Raw genomic sequence first — 27,887 nt, forward strand, 5'->3', positions numbered from 1 at the left:
TCATGAATTAAAAGATTTTCTGGACAGATTTTATGAAATATATAGTCTTTTGGACATTTTGCAATCAGTTTTTAACAATTCAAAGGTTAATCTCATCTTATTGAGTACCCAGATGCACTTTGAATGCATTAAAACTAGACATGCTTAGAATTTCTTCTTACTTGGAGACGGTATTCCTTTCTCGGAAATCCTTGCCGAGAGCCGGTATGGAAAACCACACGAGACCACATTTTGACCAGCCCTGGTTCTTGTCCTTGAAAATTCCTCTGTGGCTACAGCAACCAGGCTGGCTATTGAAATAAGCAATAAATTAGGGTTTTGAAGACATTTATAGTGTATTAAGGTTGTTTTTTTTAATGCATGAAGGGAAAAGGCTCAAATCTTTTACGAAAGCGGCTCACTTTTTATTTCTTTTGTCTTGAGAAATGTCAAGTTTTTCAATGTATAAACTGAATAAATGAATGAATTAATGAATATATATGAATGATTGATAGAATGAATTAATGAATTAATGAAAGGTGGCATTATTTCTTTAAAATAGGGATCTCATTGTGTTGTTGTGATTGTTGAATTAGATGTTTTCTAGTCCATAAGCTGAAACTCATATGCACACTAAATAAAGCATCATTAGAAGCTTATAGAATCTGCAATTAATGTAATGTTTGCTTAAAAGAGCAAACAAAATCAGACAGTAGTTGAAAATGTAAAGTGATAGTTGGAAATATTGTCCAGCAGCCAATTGTATAAACAGGTTTACCCAGGGTAATATTTTACCAGTGGTAATTTTTCTGGTAACTTGTTGGTAATTGATTGTATAAAAAAAATCGGGATTTTACCAGGCTATTTACCGCGGTAATATTTACCCTCCTCCCAGAGGTGGGTAAATTATTTACCGTGTGAGTTACCGGAATCAAGATGGCCGACCTTATGAACGCTCTTCACCGACGCCCTCGACACTTTGGACGGGTTGACAGACAGTTTACGGACTTTGACAACGAAGAAGTACGTCGAAGATACAGATTCTCAAACGACAACATCGACAGACTAGTGGACCTTTTGACTGACAGACTGAGACGTCCGACGCAACGAAACCATTCTTTGACTGTTCGACAGCAGGTTATGATAGCCCTGAGGTTTTACGCCTCAGGTGCTTTTCTACAGGTTATTGGAGACACTTTTGGTGTGGACATTGCGACAGTTTCGAGGACAGTGACTGACGTGACGAACGCACTTTTCGATTTACGGGACAGGGCCATCAAATTCCCTACTGAAGCCGCCGACCTCCAAGCGGCAAAGTCGGCATTTTATGCCCGAACGAACTTTCCCTCGGTCGTTGGGTGTGTAGATGGAACGCATATCCATATACAGTCTCCCGGAGGGTTGGATGAGAGTGCCTATGTAAATCGAAAACGAAGACATAGTATCAATGTGCAAGCTTCTTGTGACTATAAAGGTTTGTTTATTTTTCTACCTCAGTATAGTTGTATGTAACCGTCGAACGAACACAACCTTGACCTCCTTGCTTAAAACGGAAAACATAACTCGGTCGATTTACTAGTATTCATTTTATTGTTGCAAGGTGTATACAGTAAAAACTAAAGGAATGTTAGCTGTCAATATCATAGTACGGTACAGTACAGTATTTGTAATTATATTCATAATGTTATACTGGTATATCGGTAGTTCTGGCTTCCATAACTTTAATGTTGATATTTATTTTTTTGATGTTTACAACACATTTAACACATTAAACACACCCAAAAAGGTAATATATAACGTGTTCGCTGAAGTTCTTTAGCTAGTATATCGGGAGATAAGTTTATGTTTTCATTGACACGGTTTGTTGAAACATCAACACAACATAATCGACATAAATCTACAAATTGTACATGAAGATCTATATACACATTTATTCAAGTTACATAGTTCGTTTATATGCAATAAATTTGCAGTCTTATTTAATCTCACTGGATGTTTACAAATATTTTTACCTATCTTTTAATGACTAAGATATTCTCAAGAAGGGCGAGAAGGGGTAGTTTAGAACAGTCAAAATACTAAATAATTATTATGCACAAGTCAAACTGTCAATTGTAACCACGCCCTCACCCGCTCCAGGTCATGGGAGTATTGTGGACCATGACTTTCATTTCGGCCAATCTTGATAAAGTTAAATCTGCTCTGCGGGGAAAAACTGCTGAAAAATTCCCTGCCGAACGCCCCCGCAGGACATTTTCGGTACTGCTCATTCCCGTTATCAGCATGAAATCAAAACCAATACATTTACTTAGCACAGCTGGGCCACCCCGCTATCCCTTTTATAACCCCAGACCTGGGAGAGGCGTTGGTTACAATTGACAGCCAACCCCGGGTAAAATCTTTACCCTGCTGGCATGAACTGATTATAAAATCCCGCCAAATGCACCCGCACCCCAGTGAGCCTAGGTAAGGCAAATTCCCCGCTATATTTTGCACGAAGACAAAACCACCGCATTCACCCGGCACTGTAGGGCCACCTGAAATGTAAAAACACGGCCCCTTTCCCCGGTATACCCCAAGACCTGGGTGGGCCGTGGTTACAATTGACTGGTGCATTACTAGTCCATTACTAGTGTTATTCTTACTACTGCTTTTCCTGTAAAAAGTGCTCGATATTTGCTTAAGAAATTAAGGGAACAGGCTGCAGGGACCTTCCAAGGCATACGCTAATAAAACCATGTTTAAATCATTACAAATCACAAAAATACGAAAGCTTTTGAATGTATTTTGATTTTTCTTTTTTTAACTGCAGGCAAAATCACAAGCATCAGTGCACGTTGGCCAGGGTCATGTCATGATGCCCATGTGTGAAGGACCTCCGGTATATGCAAACACATGGAAGAGAATCACCAAGGTATATACAAGTTTTTTTCATTAATTCAACTGAAAACCCTTGTGTAATAGTTGCTTAGGGATAAAACCTGAGGTAAGTTCTATTTTCTCTGATGTAGCTAAGCAGGGCTTCCGTTAAAGGAAGTTTGGAAGTAAATTACTCCCTAGAAATGGGTTAAAACTTCCAAAATTGATTTCTTGGAAGTACGAAAACTTCCATAATTTTGAAGAAATCTTGCAAAGTTGAAAGCTTGGAAGTTAAATATCAGAACCATTTGTCAATATTACTTTTACAATTCCAATCAGTTTAACTGTTTTTAAATGAATTATTATAATTATGTCTGTGAATTTGGCAAGTTGAAGTTGCAAATATTTTGATTTTTAATATACTTCTTGAAAAAGATATTGTATTCAAGAGACTTAAACTTCCACATTTCAGTGAAAAACTTCCAAAATTGATTGACAGGAAGTTCATACTGTCAGTTTCAAATTCTTAATGGAAGCACTGGCTAAGAAGGTATTTTTAAATCAAAGATAATATTAATTGGGCAAGAATAACTTTCATAACTTTGTTAATATTATTGCTTTTATCAAATCATTCATACTTTTCAGATTTTGAGAAAGGAATATTGCTAGGGGATAGTGGATACCCATGCAGGACATTTCTTCTTACACCATATGCCAATCCAAGTATGTTGTTGAACCATTATGTCTAAGAGATGTGTAGTATCTGTGGTAGTGTGGCTATGGTAATTGAAATTTGGCATTGTTACATGTATCTTGGGAAAAACCAAGTACTTGAAAATAACTTACTCATACAGCTCTGTGACCATCAGCCAAATTCAATGAAAATGAAATAAAAATGATCTCTTAAATTATGACTTATATTGACAGGGAACGCCAGTGAGGAAAGATTCAACAAGGCTCACATCAATACCAGAAACATCATTGAAAGAGTTTTCGGAGTATGGAAAAGGAAATTTCATGTTCTACACGGTGAGGTATATAAAAAAGCATATGCATAAGCAACAATGTTAAGATGTTTTCTAATGCATAAGGGTATTCACTAATGGTGTTCTGGCAATCATCCAATAAGCTTGTTTAGTTTTGCAGTTGTAAGTGACCCATCAAGATGATCATTGGGCTTTTCCTAGGCAATAAGTATGAATTGATGCAGGCTGATGAATGTATTTATGTACTAACATCATAGGGACACATACTGTGTTTTTCCAGTTAATCTGTTGTTCCATCTAGCAGACAGTGGAAAGTACTGTTTTGGCTTAGTTTGGTTAAAGGCCTAGTTTAAGTCTTCAATAAGCCCCCCCCCCCAAAAAAAAACAAAAAAAAAACAACAACAAACCCCTGTGTATTTGTACACAACCTCTGTTAATTGATCTTAATATTATTGCCTAATTGGCTTATCATATCTCCAATCTGAGTATCCTGCTGAGCAGTTTTTGATGTTTTATAAATAAAATGGACCCTAAATGGCCCTGAGCCAATAAACGAATACACAGGAAATTGGCCCCTAGGGGCGCAGTAGGGGATTATCATGGCAAACATTTCTTAAACTAGGATGTTCTATTATATAGTTTTAACAAAATAGACAGAGATAATTTTTAATTGATCTCCTTTCATATTCATTTAAGAAAGTCTTCATAACTTTAAGTCATTTAAGTATAGAATACATACAAAAATTAGTTATTGCAATGTATTTCATTCATAATTATTATTGCAGATTCGAATGAAGCCTGCAAAGGTCTGCAAAGTGATTGTTGCTTGTGCAGTCCTGTACAACCTTTCGATTCTTTGGAAGGAGCCATTTGAAGAAGGTGGTGAAGAAGATGACCAACCACCAACCCAGCCTTACAATGGACCGATGGATGGCAAGGGGATCAGAGACCATATTTCACAGACATATTTCAGCTCATAAAAAATATTTAATCATGATCCTATACTGTTAATGGTTTCATGTCTTAAAGCTGCATTCTCACAGATTCACCATTTTTACAACTTATTTTTTTGTCCTGGCAATAGCAAATTTTTGCGTACTAGATATCATCTGGAAACTAGTGATAAAAGACTGCTGACAAAAAATGAGAAAAATGTTGTCAAAACATTCAATCTGAGAGAGTGCAGCTTTAAATTGACACTCTTACTCAAAATCGATACATACACATGTATAACAGCCTTTAACTTGTAACTCGGTTTGCATTGATGAAATATCTTAATAAGTGATAACAAGATTGTGTGTTTAATGGCAGAAAGTGAAAAAATATTAAATTATTGGTGAATGCTTAAAGATTTAATGTTGTATACTGTAGTCCGTTAAGGAAGAAATACTGTGTCTATGCTCATTTCTTTCAAATTTAACTCCGTATCATTCAGAAGAATGTTTTTGACATTTATACAACCTTTTTGGATTATTAAAACAATATTTATAATCGTCCTAAATTGTTTTTGGGAGTAAGAGTGCATATTTATCATATGTTTGAAATGAAATATAGACTTTAATGGTACAAATTCATCCTTGCCATATACTTTAACTTTGAATGATCATCATAATGGTATGTTTATTCCAATTGTTGAATCTCTGTAAAGGACTGATTGATATTTAGGTAGAATGTTTTTACTCACATTTGCAGTGTATTACTGAATATTAACAATACTGTTGTTCTTGAAACAAGTACCTGCTGATTATCTTGATAAGGGGAATCATTTTGTGAAAATGCTTGATAGAGTTACCTCCTCCTGTGTACAGGTTGGGGGCATGATAGTGAACAAGTGTGCAAAGTTTCAAAGTCATACATCAATGGACTTTGAAAATATGTGAGGTGGTACGCAAACTTTAACATAAGTGGTTACGCCAACGCCTATGCTCGGATGACTAGGATAGCTCTCATAATTCTTCGAACAGTCAAGCTAAAAACTAACATTAACAGAGTGTTTAGAATAATATTACAATTGAAATAAAAAGAAAGTCATTTATGAGACATTCACGAAAATTTCAGTGTCAGAACATCGGCCAGTGTGGACAGTTTCTGAAAGCACTCCTTCTGTGCCTTCTGATTTTCTGTTGCTTCCATGTAGTAAGCCATCTGCAACTCCTTCAGTGTCTTGGCCTTTTCATTCCTTAAACGAAATATGATGAACAGTCGTGCATTTCTTTATTTCTGCAATTACACTTTTAGTCATGGGACAATGAAAATTAAAAGTTGTGTTTATAAGCATATATCATATCAATATTCAGAATTAATCATAACATGAAACAATTTTTTATTGAGATTGTCATAATCATATGTGCATATATATCATTTATTTGGTGTAAGATTATGAAATTAATTAAAACAACAGCTTTCAATCATGTATTCATATCTTTCTTTGTATCTTTACAGTTCAACTGTCATAAAAACTTCCATATAGCAAACATGCCATTGCATTAAAATTAAGCACAATGAAGGAGGTTTAAGAAGATTTAATAATTTAATGCCTTACCATTACTTTATAACACCGTATATGTGCCGGTTAGGTATATTACTATTTGTATCTGTTTGTGCTACTTACTGTGGTGTAACCCTTGTTGCAGACATGTTCTGACTCGCACTGGCACTGGCTCTGGCATAGGTTTCTGCTGCTATAATAACAAATATGCAAACAAATAAGAAAAAAATATCATTATTCTAAATGAATAAGTTATGTTATTAACTTAAGCATTAGGTTGTCTATTTAGATTTTAAAAAAGGCTCCTAGAAGTGCCTCACCTTGTGGCTTTGATTTGCCCAGGTCTTTGCACTTAACAGCAGATTCAGTGTCTTTTGCTTCAGCTGGAGAAGAAAAACGGAATGACAAGTATTGAAATGAATTATGTACACTGAAAAAACCTCAAGAATTCTATTTCAATTGTGACTTAAAAGTTTTCACTTCTGCAGCTGTAATAGGTTTGAAAATACTGATGCACTATAAAACGTTCACAAAAAGTAAAGTATTTGAAGATGCCACATATCATAAATATTTTAAATAAATTGTTCAACAAAACTCATGTACATTGTAGAAGTATTTAAAAGAACTTCCTACTTGATGTCTCTAGAATATTTTGAAACCACCAAAAGACAATTTACAAAAGATATTCACAACTGATAATGAATTCCTTACTTGTAAAACTTTCCCACAGACAGTATTCTGGATGGCTGCCTTCTTCCACTGTATCATTGGCTAGTGCTAGAAATGGAAGGAAATGTCGTCACGATAAAGTTAACCTTACTAAACTATTAAACCAAATTGCAAAATTGATGTTTTAAGCTTGTTAATGAGCCCATTCAATCACTCACAAACGTACATGGTCATTATATTCGTGATTCGATGAATATCAAAATTAAACTAAAAATCATTTTATATTTAAAGAATTCATTAAATTAAAATAATTTTATAATCAATCTTAATAAATTAATATCACATGTACCCGTCTCACAAAGATCTGCTCCAGTGATCCCAGAGAACGAAGCCGAGTCTTTAAGCAGGTCTATTATAGCATAAGACCCGGTTGACATTTCTGGCAGAGCAGGTCCTCCGTCTGTCTTTCCAAGACTAGCCTGCTCTGCAGTGTAGTCTGTCTTTGCCTTTTTAGTCTACAAAGTATTCAAAACATTTCTTTTAAGAATAATTTTAAAATTCATAACAATGCTTCTTGATTTTAACATGTAGTAGTTCGGCTACTAAACGTACTTTCTCTTTTCTGTAAACAAGGTAACTCGGAACGTCTAAATCAAATAACGATAAGTAGAAGCAATATGGTAAGGGGACATTACTGCCGCAGCGTATGGTAATAGTTGTTTGTAGCCTTATAGATAACGGTTTTATATGAATGCTACAATATGAATTTGAACAACTTTGTTCTTAAATTGTTGTATGGATTATTCGAGCATTTTCTTATATATAACCAGTCATTTTCAGTCTAAAAGTACAATTACTTTAATGTTGATAGATGTGAGATATATTCATCAGGATTTATAGTTAAACCATTACTGAGTTTAACAATGCATGGAACTTCGGATACAAAACTCCGGACAACAAACCATATCAGGGTTTCATGTTTTGTCTAATATACATAGCAAAAACAAATGCTATTGGACACGTCTGTTAGCGGTAAGAAATTTAATCTTGTATATTTTTTTCTCATTCATCTACTCTGGGCATTATTACTGAAATTGTTATGAGTTTTCTTGAAATGATAGGAACCAATTTGTTTTACTTGACACTGAAAACCCTTTTAAAAGGTATTCACAAAACTTCCAACCCCCAACCCCATAAAACCAAAAACAATATTTACCAAATTCCTCCACTTTTCCTTTACTTGGACAACAGTCCTTGGACCGTTGCCGACAGCATTCACGGCGTCAGCAACTTCGCCCCAGGTTTCGTCTACCTTTCTCTTCCCATTTGCCGAGCTGTTATATCTTCGTATCAAATCATACTTGATTTCCATTATGTCTTTTAAAACAGTCACTTCTCGGTCACTGAAGTGCTTGCTATAGCGTTTTTTTTCCGACATTGTTATTATTGTCGTATGACAGATGAGCGCGAGAATGACGTCACAACGATGCATTATGGGAGTTTGGTAAATTTTACTACGGTAAATTATCCGGAATAATTACCATCATGGTAACTTGTTTTATACAAGGGAATTACCACCTTGGTAAATTTACCACGAAATTTACCTTTGGTAATATTTACTCAGGTAATTTTTTACCATTGTTTATACAATTGGGTGCTGGAGTTTTTACTATATGATGAATAAATATCAGGTATAATAATTTTAATTATCTCAATGTGTGCACACAAAATTTTGTTTGCAATCAAAAATGCAAACGAGTCAAGTTTTTTACCTTTTACTGAACGAGCTGTTATGTTGGCAGGACTGTCTTCCTCAGCAATGTAAAGAACAGCAATGACTGGCTGGCACTCTGTAAAATGGCAATTAAAACATTATGTCAAATTAAAACTGTCCCATTCTAAACAATCCACCAACAAAATATATAAATGAGCTGCGCCATGTGGAAACATGTCTTGGGAAGTTGACATCATTCCATGTAATGATGTCATAAAGATGAGCAAAAGACATTACTTACTATGCAGTAAAAGTTCTTTAACAGTAAAGATATCTTTTTTTGAGAAAATTAATTAAAGTGAGCTCTTTTATTTCATGTTTATAAAGTAAGTCTTATACACATCTATGTTACATGTATATATAATAAACAGGAATTTTCTGTTCATAAAGTCTGCAATTAACATATGAAAAAAATGAGGAGTTGTCACACTATTTCCTCCTTATGTACTGTGTAACTCAAGAAAAACAATCCATCATTCTCGTAAATTTCTAGAATTCCCTTACTTTTCTCGCTGTACAAAATTGAATGAGGAGTTGCAAACAAGCAGGGCCATAAAACTTTTGCTATTTAAAATGTACCGCAACAGCAATTTAAAGACAGTGATACAGTGATGGAATAGGCACTTAGACAGCTACATTTTCTGAGAAATGGAGACTAAATTCTCTAAAGACAATTTATAGATTTGTATGAAATAAAGAAAATGTTACAGTGTTTGTGTTAAACTTGTTACTTATAAATCCCTAATTTAACACAATCATTACCTTCACTGTTTACTATCACATCTGTACCCCCCTCCCCCTTCTTACATACTTAAGCAGCTCTTACCAAAGTAAAGAATGAAAGGTCCACAAGGCCACTTATAAACCATGAACCATGAGAATTATTTGATTTTAAATCACCCAAAAGGCTTTCTACACATAATGGTTCCTTAATTTAAATCAAGTCTCCAAAGGTGTCACAGTTGTGATTTCGTTGAAAGACTTGATATAAGTATTTAAAAAATGACGAAAGGAAAGCTTGAACGCAGAAGTCTGGCCGGGTATACAAGCCTGGAAATAAATACGCAAAAGCTCACTATGCTGCTAAGGAGTCTTATATAATTCCCGGCCCCAGCTCAGCTTGAGATGTTGATTCCACACGGCCGGGAAACCGGCCCGGTGCACCCAAGCTTCACCATCGGCAGTATCTGCAAGAGGAGGGTGTAAATCTGGGAAACGCATTTATAATCAATTTGCGATAGTTCTTATCCGTCATAAGTAGTGAACATGTATGTGGCTTATAGAACATCTGAAATTAAGTTTAATGAAGGAGACACAGTTCGGTCTGGAGTCTAATGCTGGATTTTGATGCTGAAATTGTAAGTTTTGTTCAAATGAAGTGTAAACTTAAAGTGAGTACAGAGATATCTTTAAGTCCAAATTTATCGCTTACCTGAAGTTCGTAGGGCTACAAATGAGAGCTTTGCTGTAAATTGCAGGAACTGTCCCCATGAGCCTTTTGTCTGTTAGGGAAATGGTGGCTTAGGTGATTGGTGATACCACTCTGCATTTCCTATCCACACACAACACAGTGTATCTGAAAATGACAGAGAATGGCCATGCACTTATGAAAGCTATGCTAGAAATACGCCGTTATGAGTGTATCAGATGACATTTCCACACAGAAATTGTGAGGCCTCCAATACAGCAGTACTGACATCAATTAAGAAAACATATATATCTGTCATGGGGCTATGCTGGTTCTGTGGCGTCAAAACCACTGCAACTGGGCAATTCACTAGAAACATCTTTTCTGAAAAAAGAAACAACCAATACTGGGTAGCCTTTGTCACCCAGTGAACACCCAGAGCATCTAGTTACTTTGAGCATCTATTTACTTAGAAGTAGCTTCATTATGATCTCAAATAAACAAAAAAGTGTATCCGAAAGCTTTCAAATACTGAACGAAGTGCAACTTTGAGGCGGGCTGCGAGCAAATATTTTCAAACATCAATCTAGTTACACAGGAAAATAAGAAATAGCTTTAAACTCTCTCACATTCATGGCAGAGTGTCTGATGACGGTCCAGTATGCCAACCATGCACATACTCACACATCTTTACAGCCCAACATTTGGTTTTGGTTTCACAGTTATTCATTTACACAAACTCACAATCAATCAATAAATCGATCAATCAATGCACACCCACCTGGTACGGCATCCTTTGGAAGAGATGAATCTTGCAGTCTGGCAGACGGTTGCAGACTTAACTTTATTGTCCCAAGCAGCAACTGCAATTAAATAAACATGTTGATGTTCGCACTAAAACAAAGCTTAGTATTGAGTAAAATTAAACATTCAGCCTGTTGGCTGGGGTAACATATATAAATCCCCAAATGGATGATCAGCGAAACACGAATTCTATTGCGTGTCCAGGGGGGGGGGGGGGGGGGGGGGGTCCCAAGGATATTTTGACGCGACTTACCATGCGACTTACCATAGCCGCCTAGCGTTTTTGTTCACAAAGCCGGCACACACAGTTCATTCTCAGTTTGCATGTTGTGTACTGAAAAGTTCCAGCTTTCCATGACACTCGCAATAAACCTATCCATGAATTAAAACAAATTAACAAATAACTACCAGGTAATTATGGAAATATAAATGTCATTTTTTACTTAATTTATTGATAAATACAACTTATATTGCAGTCAAACTGGATAAAATATCAGGAAAATGTGTCCTGTTCCAAAAAGTGTGTTTTGAAGTTGCAGACAATAGTCCAAAGACCAAGAATTTAAGTGTTCAGACAGGGGCAGGCAAATCTTCAAAATGTCAAAAATTTAAAACTAAAATTATACAAACCTTGAAAATACAGACAAGAATACAATGTACACATAATCAAATGCTACCTGAGAGAATCATTTTTTTTCAAGAACTACTTGAAGGGGTACTGCAACCCGCAAGCCTTTCTTTGTGGGCCAACACCTTTAAACCTCTTTCCCGCACATTAATTAAACACGTCTTATGTTTTGTCAGTGCCGGTTTTGATGAACAGTATATATCCAAAAGCAGTTTTTCTGCCAAAATTTACCCAAATGATTTGGATGAATGCTTAACAAGAAAATGCAGTGTACACAATCAACTAAAGTATTTAGTGATCCAGAAATAATGAGCAATCTGAAATCTGACCCCTTACATTCCTTAAATATTCACAAAGTGTTAAGTTATTGTGTTTGTTATCTTTTTATGATTCAAATGGTAAAAAAATTGTGCAAATGTGAGAAGCCATGAAGAAGAAAACTGATATTTTAATAGAAATAGTGATGAAATCAATGACATTATGTTTACTTAGCAACAGACCAACCAGACCTACCAGTCTGCTAATCTATATTTAACTGCTAAATTTTAAAAAACCCAAAACATACAGATAAGATCTGTGGCGCAGTTGTTTACATTCAATGTAAAATGGCACTGCGAAGTTTGTAGAGGTGCTAAGTTGGACAACGCCTACGCCCGTGGACATGACCAACCAGCAAAAACAACCAATCATCAGAGACATGGCTTGTGTAAGTATTTATTAAAACAATAGAAGCATTGCTTAGTCCGCAGATAAATCAATTCAAAGTGGTATTCATTTTAAGGTGTCTGGTTTTATATATTTTAAAACTTGTTGTAATACATGCCCAAAATATTTTAAATGACAGCTGAAAATGATGAGATACTGGAAAATATTTTTGAAGAAATATTTTGTGTATTTTCAGCAAATCAGCACAAGGCCGCCTTGGAGAAGACAGTTCTGCGTTCCCAGGAACCCATGAAGAAAATCGGACTGGTCAAACTGTCCAAGGATGACGAGCTCCTTAAGACTGCCTACCACCTCGCCAAGCGGGAGCTCCCCAAGGAGGAATTTCAGTACCAACTCCAGCTTGCCGGGGCCATAGGTGCTGATCTTGGCCATCTCATGAATGGGCCCTCACCCTCTTACACATCAAACAAGAGTGTAACTGAGTTACAAGATGCCATCAGTGATATCATACTTGAGGACAAAATTAAGTGCATTAAGAACTCTGGAGTATTTTCATTGGTGCTTGATGAAAGTACTGACAATAGCAATCGAAAGAGACTGATTGTGTATGCACAGTCTATCAGTGATAACGGATTAGATTATACTTTCATTGCAAACAAGCAAATTTCTTCTGGCATTGCGAATGCAATTAACATTGTTAAATTGGTTGTTGAAGAACTCATTTTCAAAGGCATCGACATCAAGAACATGGTTGGAATTAGCACTGATGGTGCAAGTGTGATGACGGGGAAAAAGGGTGGTGTCGTTAAAATTCTGAGAGACTATTCACCAGTCCATGTAGGTGTCCACTGTGCTGCCAATAGAGTTGCTCTCGCCACCAGTCAGGCTGCGAAACTCATCCCAGAGATGAATGACTTCTCAAGGACGGTCACCAATGTCTTCAGGTACTTTCACAACTCTGACCTGCGCTCGAACCGTCTACGAGACATACAGACAGTACTGAACCTCCCCCAGTTGAAGTTTGCTGAAGTCCACTCGGTTCGCTGGCTGAGTCTTGAGGCAGCTGTGAGGGCAATCTACAGGACCTACCCTGCTCTAGCCATGTGCCTAGAGGCTGATGCCACTACAGAACCTGCAGCGAAAGGCCTTCTTCATGAGGTGTCTCAGTTCAGATTCATCGCACTTACTCATCTACTTATGGATGTCCTTCCATTCCTAACCCGACTGTCATTGAAATTTCAATCAAAGTCCCTAGACTTCGGCACTATGAACACTGAAGTGAGTTCCACATGTGAAAGCCTAGAGGACTTTATTGAATGTGATGGTGCTTTCACTGATAAACTTGCAGGCTTTGTGAAGGAAGTCGATGGCAAGACCTTTTACGACAGACCAGTGTGTGAGTCAGAGAGCGGGAATGTGCTGGACACTATACAGTGCAACGTCATCTTTGATGGATTTGATCCTGTCGAGGAGCCTGAGGAGGAACCGGAGGAGATACTGGAGGGCCAGGATGAGGCAGGATTCAAGCCGAAGCTAAGATACTTCACACAACAGAAAGGACTGTTAGGGAGACTGGGGCCACAGTATATATCCAGGGTTGTCGAGAATGTGCGGGACCGTTTCCAGGACATACCGATTGTGGATAGTATGAGTCTTTTGGTGCCAACCAATATTGCCAGTTCTGTGTCAATCGCCAAGTATGGATTGGTCCAGTTTAAGTGCCTTGCTGAACACTTTAAACCGTTCATAGGTAGTCCTGAGATGTGCTTGTCTGAGTTCTCTGAGTACAAGAGACAAGTGGCCAAGGCCTACACTACACTTGGACTGCTGGATATTACGCAAGTGTGTATGTGTAAGTTTGCCAGCCAACTACCTAACATTGTAATCATCCTGAAGTGCTGTGCAGTTGTCCCCATGAGTAGTGTGCAGTGTAAGCGAGGGTTCTCCACGCAGAATCGCATAATGACAAGACTTCGAACCTCGCTCAATAACAAGAACCTGGACACTCTGATGAGAATCAGGGAGGATGGACCACCCCTAAATCAGGTCGATTTCAATAGAGCCCTACTGAAGTGGAAGAGTGCTAAACAAAGAAAACTATATCATATGTAGACTGTTAGTATATCATATGGTGCTTCTCTGATGAATCTCACCTTGAGACCTACATTGTGTAGACTGATCGCGTGTATAGTGCTTCTTGTTTTGAGAACTATGATTTTTTTCTTTTCTTCTTTACAATTGATGTCATGTTGTTTGATTTCAGCTAGTTTTGTTTATATTTATAAGCTTATTTTATTTATTTATCATGTATTTAAATTCTGATATATATGTATGTGTGCATGATAGGTTTGCATGTAATAAAATGTTTGAAACTTGACTTTTTTTAAAGGTATTTTTTATATATATACAACAAATTAAATCCAACTAAAAACAACCAGTATGACTATTTAAAAACATTTTAAACACCTATTTATTTTACACCTATTTAAATGCATAGAAAAGTTGCCCAGGACACACCAGAACCCACCATTTGACTTTTAAAATCTCAAAATTTTCCGACCTTCACGAGGGGGAACCCCCTTCCCGCACCCTCCACCGTTCTCACTTCTCCCTAAAATTTCTGTCTTGGATGAGCCCTGCATTGTGTGATTTAAATGCATATATTTTTGTTGGTGATTAGTTTAAATCCAACTGAAGCAATCTATTATCAATATAAAACTTAGTTCATCCAACAAATTAAATATTTGAATGTTAGAATATTTGTTTTCAGAAGATCAGCAAACATGTTTTTTCTTTAATTGTCTCAATGAAAAGTGTAATGTTTAAGTTTATAGGCGCTGTTTTATCTGAGAATTTCCCTGGGTGTGAACCGCTTACTGTGTTCAAGTTATCCAAGCTGGATCTAAGACATTACTACAATATGGGCAATTTGCTATGCCATTTGTATAGATAATTGTGTATTCCAAAGGTATTCTTTTGGTACATTGAACTCACAACAATATTTGAACTCCTGACGTCCAGCACCGCTGTCAGATTATCTAATCCAACCACTATGCCATTGCATGCTCTTTACTGAACGAAAGATAAATGAATACTCACAATTTTGAACAGTATTTTTTGGTCACAGATACCAACCTTTTAACCCCACTTAAACCTATTTGGCAAACAGAGAATTTTTAGAAAATTTGTTATCTGATGATCCTGTAAATTTTGTGTGGATAGACTAAATACTGTTCGAATTTAGCAAATCAAAACTAACATTTTGGGTTTATTCAGTGTAGACCCTAAAATATCAATTTTGATTTTATAAGTATGTAGGTTTGTTCAAAAGCTCAGTACAGTTTACATTACTTCTTAAGTCCAATTTCTGTAAATAAATATTACTAAACTTGACTATAAAATACTGTAGGGGGGCGTGTCGTAAAGTTAAAACAATTCAAATAATGCAACAGTCAATTGCAGCATGGGCCCCCAAGGTCCTGCTAATAGCGGGGACTTTGACTTTCGGTCCAGCCAATCCCAGGTAAAATTCCCGCTCTGCACAGACAAACAGCTGGTAAAACCCCTGTCAAATGAATTATGGTCATTTTGTAACCACTCATTGTTGGTCCTTTCGTAACCATTGTGTTAGTCAATTCGTAACCGTTAAGAAATAGAATGGTCATATCTTAACCGTTGACTCCTATCATTATGAGAAATTAATTTAATACCATTTGAATTTACAAAATAAGTTTACTCTAAGTATAAAACATAAAAATAACAACATAAACAAAGTTAAATCTAGTAGTTGTATCCGTTCTTTATTCCTAATAGTGTAGTGCGATTTGCCAATAAACTCTGAAACTATGACAAATAGAAACATTCACACTAGCTATTTTTTATGTTGCGAAGGAAGATTATAAGTAGGCTGAATATGAGGTTCTTCAGAGTATTAAGGCTAGAGATAAGGCTTTTCAGAAATATAAGAGTAGTAAAACTGAGGAAGATTTATGTATGTTTAGAAAATTAAGAAACTATGCCCAAACATGTATTACAAATGCAAAAAAGAATTATTTTAAGAACACACTTGAATGTAATAAAAATGATTCAAAGTCTATATGGAAGAGCCTTAAACAGCTTGGTTTGCCTTCCAAGAAGAGCCAGTCCTCTTCCAGCATTGGTTTGAATGTTAATGGTGAAATTTGTTTTGATAAATCCAAGGTAGCTGAAGCTTTTAATGTCTTTTTCACAACTGTTGCTGCAAACCTTGTTGATAAACTGCCAAAGTGTGTAAACAGATTTGGCAGAAATTTTGTTTTTCAATATTATTCGTCCAAAGGTGTTAAACCAAACAGTTTTGGTACTTCAATAGTTACAGAAAGTAAAGTATCGAAATTCTTGGACAGCCTTAGCTCCAACAAGGCAACTGGTCTTGATGGTATTCCCTCGAAGTTTGTTAAGGACTCATCAAACATTATAGCAAACCCGCTTGCACATATAATTAACCTATCCATCATTCAAGGAGTCGTACCAGATGACCTTAAGTCTGCACGTGTTGTTCCTTTGTTTAAGAAAAACGACAAAACTGAAGTAGGAAATTATCGTCCAGTCTCCATTTTAAACATCATATCTAAGGTCTTAGAAAAGGTTATCTATGACCAAGTTGAGGAATATTTGACAAACAATGAACTTCTGTATAGTTTACAGTCCGGTTTTAGACGCAAGTATTCTACTGAGACATGCCTCATTCATTTGACCGATTACCTACGTTTTAATATGGATAAAGGAAATCTTGTTGGCATGGTGCTCATAGACTTACAGAAAGCGTTTGATACGGTCAACCATGATATTCTTCTAATGAAACTTAAAGCCATTGGTCTGAACGAGTCAACAACACGATGGTTTTCCTCATACCTGTCCGACCGTCACCAACTTGTTTCAGTCTCTGGTACTTTATCCTCTCAATCAAAGGTCACATGTGGTGTCCCACAAGGATCAATATTAGGTCCACTTTTATTTTTAATTTACGTGAATGATATGCCAGCTGTTGTCAGAAATAAGCTGCTCCTATACGCCGATGATTCCGCAATTTTAGTGTCAGGCAAAAGTACAGAAGATTTAGAGTCTAGCCTTTCTGAAGAATTAGAACTTGTTAGTGAGTGGCTTATCTGTAATAAGCTATCTCTGCATTTGGGTAAAAGAGAAACTATTTTATTCGGGTCAAAACAGAGGCTTAAATCTAAAGGCAATCTAAACGTGACTTGCAAAGGTTTGCCAATTGAATGTAAAACTTCAGTAAAATATTTAGGCGCAACCATTGATAATTGCTTGTCTTTTGAGGACATGGCTAGGTCGGTCATGAAAAAGGCAAATACAAGGTTAAAATTCTTATTTAGGAAGCGTGAGTACCTTACCCAGCACACAAAAAGGTTACTGGTCATGTCCCTTATTCAGTGCCATCTAGACTTTGCCTCTACCATCTGGTTTTATTCTGTTAACCAAGACTTGCGTAACAAGCTTCAGGTCACACAAAACAAACTAATGAGATTTGTTTTAAATTTAGAATCTAGGTCCCACATTGGAAAATCTCAGTTTAATTGTCTTAACTGGTTACCTGTGGACAAAAGGGTTGATTTTACAACTCTTTGTCATGTTTTTAAGATTCATTCCAAATTGGCCCCTTCATATCTAAGTGAACATTTTAACCCCGTTAGTGTGGCACACAATTATAAAACTAGATTCAGAATGTCCGCTACATCTCAGGGCACTGATTTTATGGATAGTAGGCGTTTTTCATATCCAAAGGTCAATAGTTTTGGTAAGAAATCCTTTGCTTACCGAGGATGCTCACTATGGAATGATCTCCCTAAGGAAATAAGGTTCAGCAAGTCTTTGAAGTCTTTTAAATCTTCCCTTAAAACATATTTGTTGGACTAGGGCTGTTCATACATCATGTATTTTATATTGTAATAGATAGGTTCATGTCCAAGGTAATCTTACATTTTTAATTTAGCATACCTATTATTCATGGATATTTATGTCTTGTTTTATTGTCCATTGTTGAATACATTCTGTTAATCTAGTATTTGAACAGCACTTCAATTGTGATACACTGTGATATTTCTTATTTTACCTAACATATTATTATTTATATTTAAATATGCAATACAATTAATACATAATCAGTCTTCTACTGTGATATTTTTTTTATTTTTTTTTTTTTATTATAATTTCTTAATAGCATGTCTTCCTATGTCAACTAGTTTGTTATATAAGGACCACAATGGAAATAAGGGATTATCAATCCCTTTTTTGTTTTATCCTTAGATATATAATGTAGTTAACATGGATATATTTTATTCCTGATATTATTTATCATGTGTTTAATTCCATGCTATGTACATTTTATGCTGAAATAAATCAATCAATCAATCAATATTAAATGTTATATTTTTTAATTCATAGATGTTCTACCATTGAGAGGAATTGTGACCTTAAGCCAATATTTTTAAATATATAGACCATATAATTTTAGAATTTCATTTTTTTTAAATTGCATAGAAGTATTGTAAAATGTAGTGAGTTTACCGAATGAGAGTATGCGCTTTTAATATGCTTATTGTATTACAAATGTGCCGATATGTTTAATTTTGCATCTTGTTATTGGAAATTAATACCATAACTAATAATTTTAGGCTGTTTTCTGTCGGTTTCGGATATAAAGTATACAGAATATGGATCAATTGAGAAAAGAACAGAACAAAATTTTGTTCGTTTTAAACAATTCAAACAAATATAGTCAATGAAATAGGTCAAGAATGATCATTTATGTAAACGTAATTTTACTCAAAAATACATCGCGATCAGTCTTAAATTATTGTTTATAAGTAAGCAAAATGTAAGAAAATAATTAACATATTTTGGTAGTATAACAAATCATTTCTAATTCAGTGAGAATTTGAGTAAGGTCTCCCAATTGGTGTCTTGGTTGCTGTGCCATATACATCCAGGTTCGAACAATACACTTAACGAGGTGCTAAGTGTACTATTTATCACCTTGTTAAATGGTGGTTACCATATGAGCAATTGATTTCTTGACGGTTACGAAATTGACTAACAGAATGGCTACGAAATAACCAAGATTCAGCAGTTACGAAATGGTAAGGTTACGAAATGACCAGATCCCCGTCAAATGCCCCTGGGGACATCCTAGGTTAGGCCCATTCCCTGTTTTCAGCGCAAAAACAATAACACCGCATTCACTCAGCACTGCCGGTCCACCTGGAAGGTAAAAACATGGCCAATTTCTCCTGCTATCCCCGGTTTAAACAAGACCTGGGGGCCATGGTTACAATTGACTGGTGAATAGTTTTCGTTCTGTTCTGCTATTCAAAGGTGATGAGAATGACTAATGACATGAGATTGACAAACAAAATGTAAGGCATTTGTATCCTTTCGTCTTTTATTTATTAAAATCTGAGATGTTAAGGGAGCAAATCCCTTTTTAGATTGGAACATACCAAATAATAATAAGCGACGATGTAGTGGTAAACCAAGTTTGCTAGAAATCAATCGAGTTTCTCCAAAATACAAGCAAAAATTACACCAGATGTTGATACTAGTGATTAAGTTTCGGATGAACAAAATCTGGATAAATCATTTGCTTTTCATCCAAAGGGTGGACGATTTATACTACTGTACAAAAGTCATAAAAATAAACAAAAGAAAACGTTGAATATGTATTTTAAACACTTACCAAGTTACCATTCTCTTTCCGTAAGAGATGAACGCCATATTGCATAATTGCACGGAGATGGTACCACAGAGATACCCGAAAATTTCCGTTATATTCCGGAAAGTTAAATTTCTGTATACTTGAAAATTTGGATGCTGATGGTACACGAAATATCGAATTTCCTTATTTCTGTTTTTTTATGGAATGAAACTTCGGGATAATATACAATAGGCTTTAAATAAAGTAAAACAAATAAAAAATGCTTAGTATATAGCTATTTTTGATCAAAATTATGATTTTTTCCCTGGTCGCCTTAATAGCTATTTTTATGGATAAACAAATATACTCACACAAAAGTTTAAGAATATATTTTTTTAATATTAAAAGAGAATAAGATTTAAAACAATGAAATGATCTCGTAAATAAACACTCAAGCTTATCAACTTACTGTCAATGGACATTTTTATTGACATTTGATACAACAAATCTGAACTGAAAATATTAGGGAGACCAATTTTTGTCGCCTTAATCCAGCGGTCCCCATAATGCCTAGATTAATATATATATGGTCACCTTAATATCTGTAGTAGATATATATATATATATATATTTATATATATATATATACATAATTGGTATGTTTATCAAGAATTGTTAGGTACCGCCTTGGAACGGTCAGTAAAACGTAAATTTACTGGGGGTTTAAATCAGTTTATGTGCACAAACCTCACTCTTATCCCAACAGTTCTTAATAAAGATAAAACGCAAAAGATAATCTTATCAAAGTATGCATTAACTTGAGGAAACTTATCAATAAAACAAATAATAATAAAAAACGAAAAGGTACTTCAATGATTAGAGATCCCAACTCTATCTGCAGACGGAGGGAAACAATTCAGAGCACCTAATGCAAATACTTTTCAAAGATACGATGCAGTTATCGTTAGAAACCAAAAGCTTCACACACAGTCTGCCGTAAAAGGTTTAAACTGTGTGATCATAGAGTTTCATAATAAAAAGCATCATTGTACTAAAACTTGGAACAAATAAAGAAAAACATTATTAAAAATAAAAGCGACTTGTATATGCTATTCTCTCCTTCCAAATGATTTGAAAACGTAAAATATTTGAAGAAATTTGAGTCACAGCCAAACACTCGGAGTCAGTCAACACGTGTCCGCCAAAAACGGTTTTAAAGATAACATGAATTAGCAAATTCTTCCTAAAAATCAGCACTGAAAGTTTATTTATGAAAGGATGCTATATTCAACCCAATATTTTGTTTCATGTATTCATCTTCAAATACAAGAAGACAAGTGCTCTTCAAAATATTGCCTCTATATCCACGGTTTAAATAAAAAAACAAGTAATTCATTAAGTCTATCTGCCCAACTACCTGCTGGAAACATTTTAATTTTACGAATTTTCGTTAAAACATCACCATAAAAATCGGGATGAGCAATACTATCAGCAATGATCTTAATTTAAAATATCGGAAACCCTGTTTTAGAAGTTTTTGCGTCATAAAGTCAAACCTTTCAGAAGAAATGAGGCGTCTTTATTTCTTCGAGCTCGCAAAACGGTCAAATTAGATGAAAATATGACTGCAAAACTTTCAATTTGTGCAAAGACGTGTAGATCTGCACCATTTGATATTTAAAATTATATTTAAGTCCAGGTTCAGTTGAAAAACCTTGAAGATTTGCGTTTTTGGCCAACTCGCCGTAAAATAACAAACGCACACGCCCCTGGGTGACAGACATTGAAACTGTTACACCTGTCACAGACTATTTGAGCTTTTTGGGGGTATATTTATGTATTTATGAAAGTGTATTTTATACAATATGCAGGCACTGGTTTTATTCGGAGGTTTTCTTATCATGTCAATATTAAAATTATCACTCGAGCCTGTTTCCACTGAGTATACTTCTTTTTCTGAGTTGTTTTGATGTTCAAGGCCAATTCTTTCGTATATTTCTTTGCAAAGTTGTCTTTACGAAAGTATTCACGGTACTTTCATATGCCGTTCAATTTATCAACTCGTGATTTAGTTCCAATTGATGGTATTTCATTTTCGCTTTGCTTTCTCTCTGTTTGTTGACACACTTCTTTGACTTAACAAATTCAAAAGACATGTCCTACAAAGTTTCTTTCATTGTTTTCACATTACTGTCAGATGATTCCGATACTTTTTAAATACCAAGAGCTTTCTCTAATGTGATGTTTTTCTTAATAAGTGCATTGGCACCTTTGACGCCGCAGTGCTAAATCTTTACCAAATCAACTTGAACTGGCTAAAATCCAGTTTGATTAAGAAATCAGAACGATCTAAAACATCACAAGCAGTACAAACATGTAACATTATTTGATAGTTTTCGTATTTAAGTGAATATCAAAAGTTAATACAAGTTGAATAAGTTAACTGGGCAAATACAGCTTGTTAAACCACAACAATCGGTAACAAAACAACCAGGGCTTTTAATGCAACACGAAAAATGTGAAAAAGCACAAACATAATAAAATTGTCAGCAGATTAAGAACCAACTCGAGAATATTAGAACATGAAGTAAAAAACAAATTTTGTTCGTATTATTTATTAGTTAAAGCCATTTTCAAGAACTAAACGAGGAGACATTTAATATATTCAGCCCTGACAACTGCTCTTACTCATCAAAATCACACTTGATATTGCTAAATTAAATCTGTTTCATCGTAGACCTTTATGTAACTTGAAATTATACTACATATTTTCAATATCATAGTAAAAACCTAGGTTACATGTAATTTGATACTGTATGAAAAACGATTATAATGTGATCTGTGGATTTCTATTAGTTTTGTTATATAGAAATGCAACCAGCGAGACGAAGAATGCTTTGAATACTGAATCTGTTTTAGCATTACGCTACACAAATATATATGCTTATTAGAAATACTAATTTTGTGTTATTTTTAGGCTTATGATATAGAAAGTACTTGTTGGTTTTAGTGTAAGATCGTATTTTTGGGGCTTTATACATTGTTACTTTAATGCAACTGTTTGTTTTTATTCTTATTGTTTATTTAAACGTATCTTCAGGCATAAATTTGGCATATTCCATATATAAGTCAAATATTCTTAGATATGTCATTATGTGTTTTGAAATATTAATGTTATTTTGGCCTTTGTGCAAAATGTACAAACATTGTTAATATAATTACTACTTTTTTACTTTTGATTCATGTCGGTTGTTTGACCGATAGATTTGGTAGTCTTTGTCCAATTCATGGTATAATCGAAATTTTAAGAGAATGGAATTAATTTTCAAGTGCATTATCTTATTTTGTAGTGAAATATATATTCCTAATGAAATATTTTAGCTCAGTAAGAGTTAAACAAATTTTACATAAGAAGATTTTGTCAGATTTTGGATAAAAAAGCATTCGCATTATTTCGGAAAAGTCTATTTTATTTTGTTTTTTATGTCAAAATGCCCCAGACTACCTATTCAACAATATCTTGAGAGTTCTTGATGATATATTGACAAAAAAGAAAGTTATTCAGAAAAATAATGAAAAATAGTGGATGAAATTTATATCCGGGTTAAAAAAATGCATTTTTTTTAAAACAGCTGCAATCAACACAAAGTCCCAAGACATTGTTTATTGGGCTGTTTCGATAAATTTTACTCATAAACATATTCCTTTTGTATTAAGACATTTCCGGGAAACGTAAATGTCTTTTGATTGGAAATGTGATAAAATATTATTTCGTAAAATCCTAATTACAACTTTTTATGTTACAACTGATATATGAATCATGCTTGTTAAACCTTAAAGCTAAATTTAAATTGATTTTTTTGGAGATTTTAAATTTTGGACCTTCAATCGACTTTTGCATCACTGCCGGCCCTTATTACAAGCTTATTGATAAATCCGGGTGACCGCGACTTTGCAAAGTTGCTTGTTGATAAGATACATATAAAAACAACAAGTTATGCCATGAACACTAGTTAAATGAAATAAAGGATGCAAAGTTTTATAACACTTATTACACATTTTATTACCAATCCAACAATAATGATAATATCATATTTAAAGAATGAAAGAAGATCACTAGCACAAAGCATCTACCTGAATAGTATTGAAATACACTAATATTATGTGAGAAGACAACTGATTAATAAACAACATAGTAGTATTATATATCTAGAAATATTCAAAACAGTTCGTACTAAAATATATAGTATTTTTTACTGATTCAAGGTAAAGTGCGTACGTATAAAAATAAATATAGATTATTACTGTTATGTTTAAAAAGGTTAAAGACTGCAGTCGTTATGAACACATACATAACACTGTTGATTTACTTTTTTTCAGAGGCTAAATTAGATGAATCATTTTATAGGCGCCCAGGTACAGGTTGATAATTATCATTTTGGAGGGCTTACAGAACATCAAGAGGCGGATCTTAGGATTGACATTTTTGGTGACAGGACCACAGAATTAGAAATTAAAGATGATATAATTTTTTATGTGGAATTGCAAATTGACTGTTTAAGGCTTTTCATATGTGAATTGTATAGACCGCCATCGTTATCAAACCAAGAATCTTAAGAAGGTTTACGTAAGTTTATTGACCAATGGACTGTAAAGTATGATCACATTGTGTTACTTAGTGATATAAACTACAACTGTTTTGACAAAGAAAAATGTAAAACATGGATACAATTGTGTGATATAATTGATCTCAGGTATGGTGTAGAAACAGCTACATGCTTTCCAAACATATCTGAACTTAGCCTTGTTGATGTTAATTTTAAGTTTTTTTTTTTGATATTTAACTTTTAAATTATTTAATGATATTTAACTCCTCTTGTGGCTAATATTGTAGGTTTTCAAATGAAAATGGATGTTCCAGTTAACAAAAATGAATGGGTAAAATACAGGAGTTTTACGAATTTTAATCATGAACATTTTCTAAGTGATGTCCTTGAATCAGTTAGACTTACACTGATTAAGTGGTCATCGGAGAATCTTATGCAGGCAAACCCGGATAAATTTCAGGCAATATCACTCGGAAAGAAAAACAACAACATGATTTAGATTTGCACTTTAGTTTCAATGCTCTTTTTGTTAATTGTAATAATGAATATATATGCAAAAGGCTACAGAAACATGCTCAGTAGCAAAAAGTTTAAACATAAACCCGGTTTAGTGGCAATGGGCAAACGCCAAAGACATAGACTTGGGGTCACCTTCGACTTTCTTCTAAGTTTTAAAAGGTCATGTGGATAAAATCTGTAAGAAGGCCCCAAGACAGCTAAATGTTATGAAGAGAATTGGTGGCAACCTTACTATACTTGGCACACTGACAATGTATCACTCTTTCATACTCTCGAATTTTAGTTGTTGTACCTTAACTTCGCACGAAACCCTACTTGAAAATTCTGGCTTACCATCACTTGAAGTTCGGAGAATGAGAACTGCTATTATTGCAGTTTTTAAGATTTTGAATACACAAGGACCTATATACCTACATGATATTGTAAATCTGAACATTTCCACTATGAGTTTAGATATACAAAAGTGACTGAACTGCCAAAAGTCTATAGTATTAGGTATGGTTTGAACTCCTTTTGGTATTCAGCAGCCAGGCTATGGCACACTTTTCCAAATTACATCAACACTCTCTCAATTCAAATCAATTATAAGTCTCTGTGACGGTTTAACATGTTCTTATCCATCTTGTAAAACATAGTCTGGATGCTGAATCATATGTTGGCTAACTGCTTTTGCTGTGAATGTTGGTTATCATATGCATGCTTATACTTTCAATATGCACTAATATTATATTAACTTTTTACGCATTAAGTTTTCATTCATGATTTTTTAACAAAAATCCCTTTTATTAACAAATAACGTTTACTAAGACTGCTTTTATTGATTTATTTATTCTTGCCATGCGCTTCATTTTAAACGCCTTGTGTAATAATGTCTTCACGGATAGTGCGTTATGTACTGTTTTTTAAAATGAATTTGAGAAAACAAGGGATATCAAATATTCATGTATTACTTGTCATTGTAATATATGTTTGTGGAGTTTTGTTCTGTTCTTCTATGTTTCTTGTTTCTGATTTTGTGTTCTATGTCTTTGTCGTTTGCCCAGTGCCACGAAACCGGGTTTATGTTTAAACTTTTTGCTACTGAGCTTGTGTCTGTAGCTTTTTGCATAAATATTATAAATACAATTTACTAGAAACGTCACTCACCGACCAGTAGATGGAGCAAGACAAACAACGAGCGGTTATAATTTTACCATGATTGAAAGAAGCTTAAGGTTTAATAGATATAATCGCTACTCAAGTAATCTTTAAAGTAAAATAAATCAGCGGATGGTTCTGGATATAGTGCCGGTGATAATATTCGATTAACTTATGGCAAGGCTACTCTAATTCGTAGATAAAAGTTTAAAAAAAATGGAAAACATGATTAGGCAGCCAGCGAAGAGTCACAACAAAGGCTTTAAGTACCTAGAATGACCAGTCAAGACGACAGTGATGTTTTATACAATTTAACCACCAAACAGATCATTCTTGAAGGACAGGAAACTAAAATGATACAACCAATTCAATCGCAATTAAGTTTACAGATTACACTGATGATAATTATATTTTCAGAGATGATTGTGCTGATGCCAGTTGCATTGTTGTGAATAAGCTGGTACTGTGGATTCCCAGACTGTTAAATAATATTTCATATGTTATGACAAATATGTTATGACTGTTACAGTGAACATAACTACTCGAAATGTTGCTAGAAGCACAAAGAAGCAGGCAAGTAGAATCATCATTCAGCATTACAGCAGATATTGAAAGTTCTACACAAAGTTTTATTAATCTACAAAGAACAGATAAAAGCTACAACCAAAAGCCAATTATTCAACGATAAATACTAAAATGTCAACCTGGAGCAGACTACAAGGTATTTACACTTATAATATACGAAGAAAAGGTGAGCAATGATACAGTTTGAATTGAACTTGTCATTTGAAAAAAAAAAAAAAAAAAAAACAAACTAATACAACACCTTTAACGGATGACAAAAAGTAATTTTTGACAAAAGAATAAAACACAAAAAACAATAACTCTTAGATTAAACTTGACAGGAAACGTTTCACTTACATTAAAGTGACGCTCTTATTTAAAATCAATACATACACATGTGTAACAAACATCAATTTTGACTGATTAACCTATATAACCGTGTATTTAATTGCAGAAATCGCGATTTTTTTTTAAATGATTGGTGAATGGCCAAAGACTTACTGTGCTTTACTATAGTTTCATAAGGTAGAAATATTGTGTTTTATGCGCATTTCTTTCGAATTAAACTCGTTTTTCTTCATCAGAATCATTGTTTTTAACATCTATTCATCCTGTTTTTTATAATATTAGAACAATTACATTAATTATAGTTCATCTGATTTGGGAGTAAGAGTACATCTTTAACGGATACCAAAATTAATAAACTAAACAAATTTAAGAGGAATCTAACTGTGGTAGGCTTGAAACCTATTTAAAGTCACATAGAAGTGTTTGTTTTGTTCGTAACATATCAACCACGTTACAAGTGCATGTTAATGATACCTTTTCTCAAAGATGCACTCTTACTCCCAAATTTACCACAGTTAATTTATTTGTTTAAATGTACTGAAAAGGATGAAGATATTGAAAACAGTGGTTCTAATGAAGGATTCTGTGCTAAATTTGAAAAAAGGTGCGTAAGACACGATATGTCAACCTTATGAGACGATAGTTGAACACTATAAATCTTTTAGCACTAACCAGTTAATTAATATTTGTGAATTTTCAGCTATTAAAGATGGTAACGATATTGTTATTAGTTAATAATATTTTCTATAAAAGCTTTA

General features: G+C 34.4%; 1 protein-coding gene and 1 pseudogene across 1 annotated transcript; both read left to right on the forward strand.

The window, feature by feature from the left end:
- The first annotated feature begins 915 nt into the window (after nucleotides 1-915).
- Nucleotides 916-6,149, forward strand: LOC128243846 (putative nuclease HARBI1; annotated as a pseudogene).
- Nucleotides 6,150-12,432: 6,283 nt separating this feature from the next.
- Nucleotides 12,433-14,373, forward strand: LOC128244567 (zinc finger protein 862-like). Its single transcript, XM_052962559.1, has one exon. The coding sequence runs from the start codon at nucleotides 12,433-12,435 to the stop codon at nucleotides 14,371-14,373; it is 1,941 nt and encodes a 646-aa protein (XP_052818519.1).
- Nucleotides 14,374-27,887: the final 13,514 nt, after the last annotated feature.

This window comes from Mya arenaria, chromosome 8 (genome assembly GCF_026914265.1).
Source record: "Mya arenaria isolate MELC-2E11 chromosome 8, ASM2691426v1".
Classification (NCBI taxonomy): domain Eukaryota; kingdom Metazoa; phylum Mollusca; class Bivalvia; order Myida; family Myidae; genus Mya; species Mya arenaria.

What these genes read in the sequence shown, in the direction of transcription:
- LOC128244567 (XM_052962559.1), top strand. Translation starts at nt 12,433, where the DNA reads ATGACAGCTGAAAATGATGAGATACTGGAAAATATTTTTGAAGAAATA.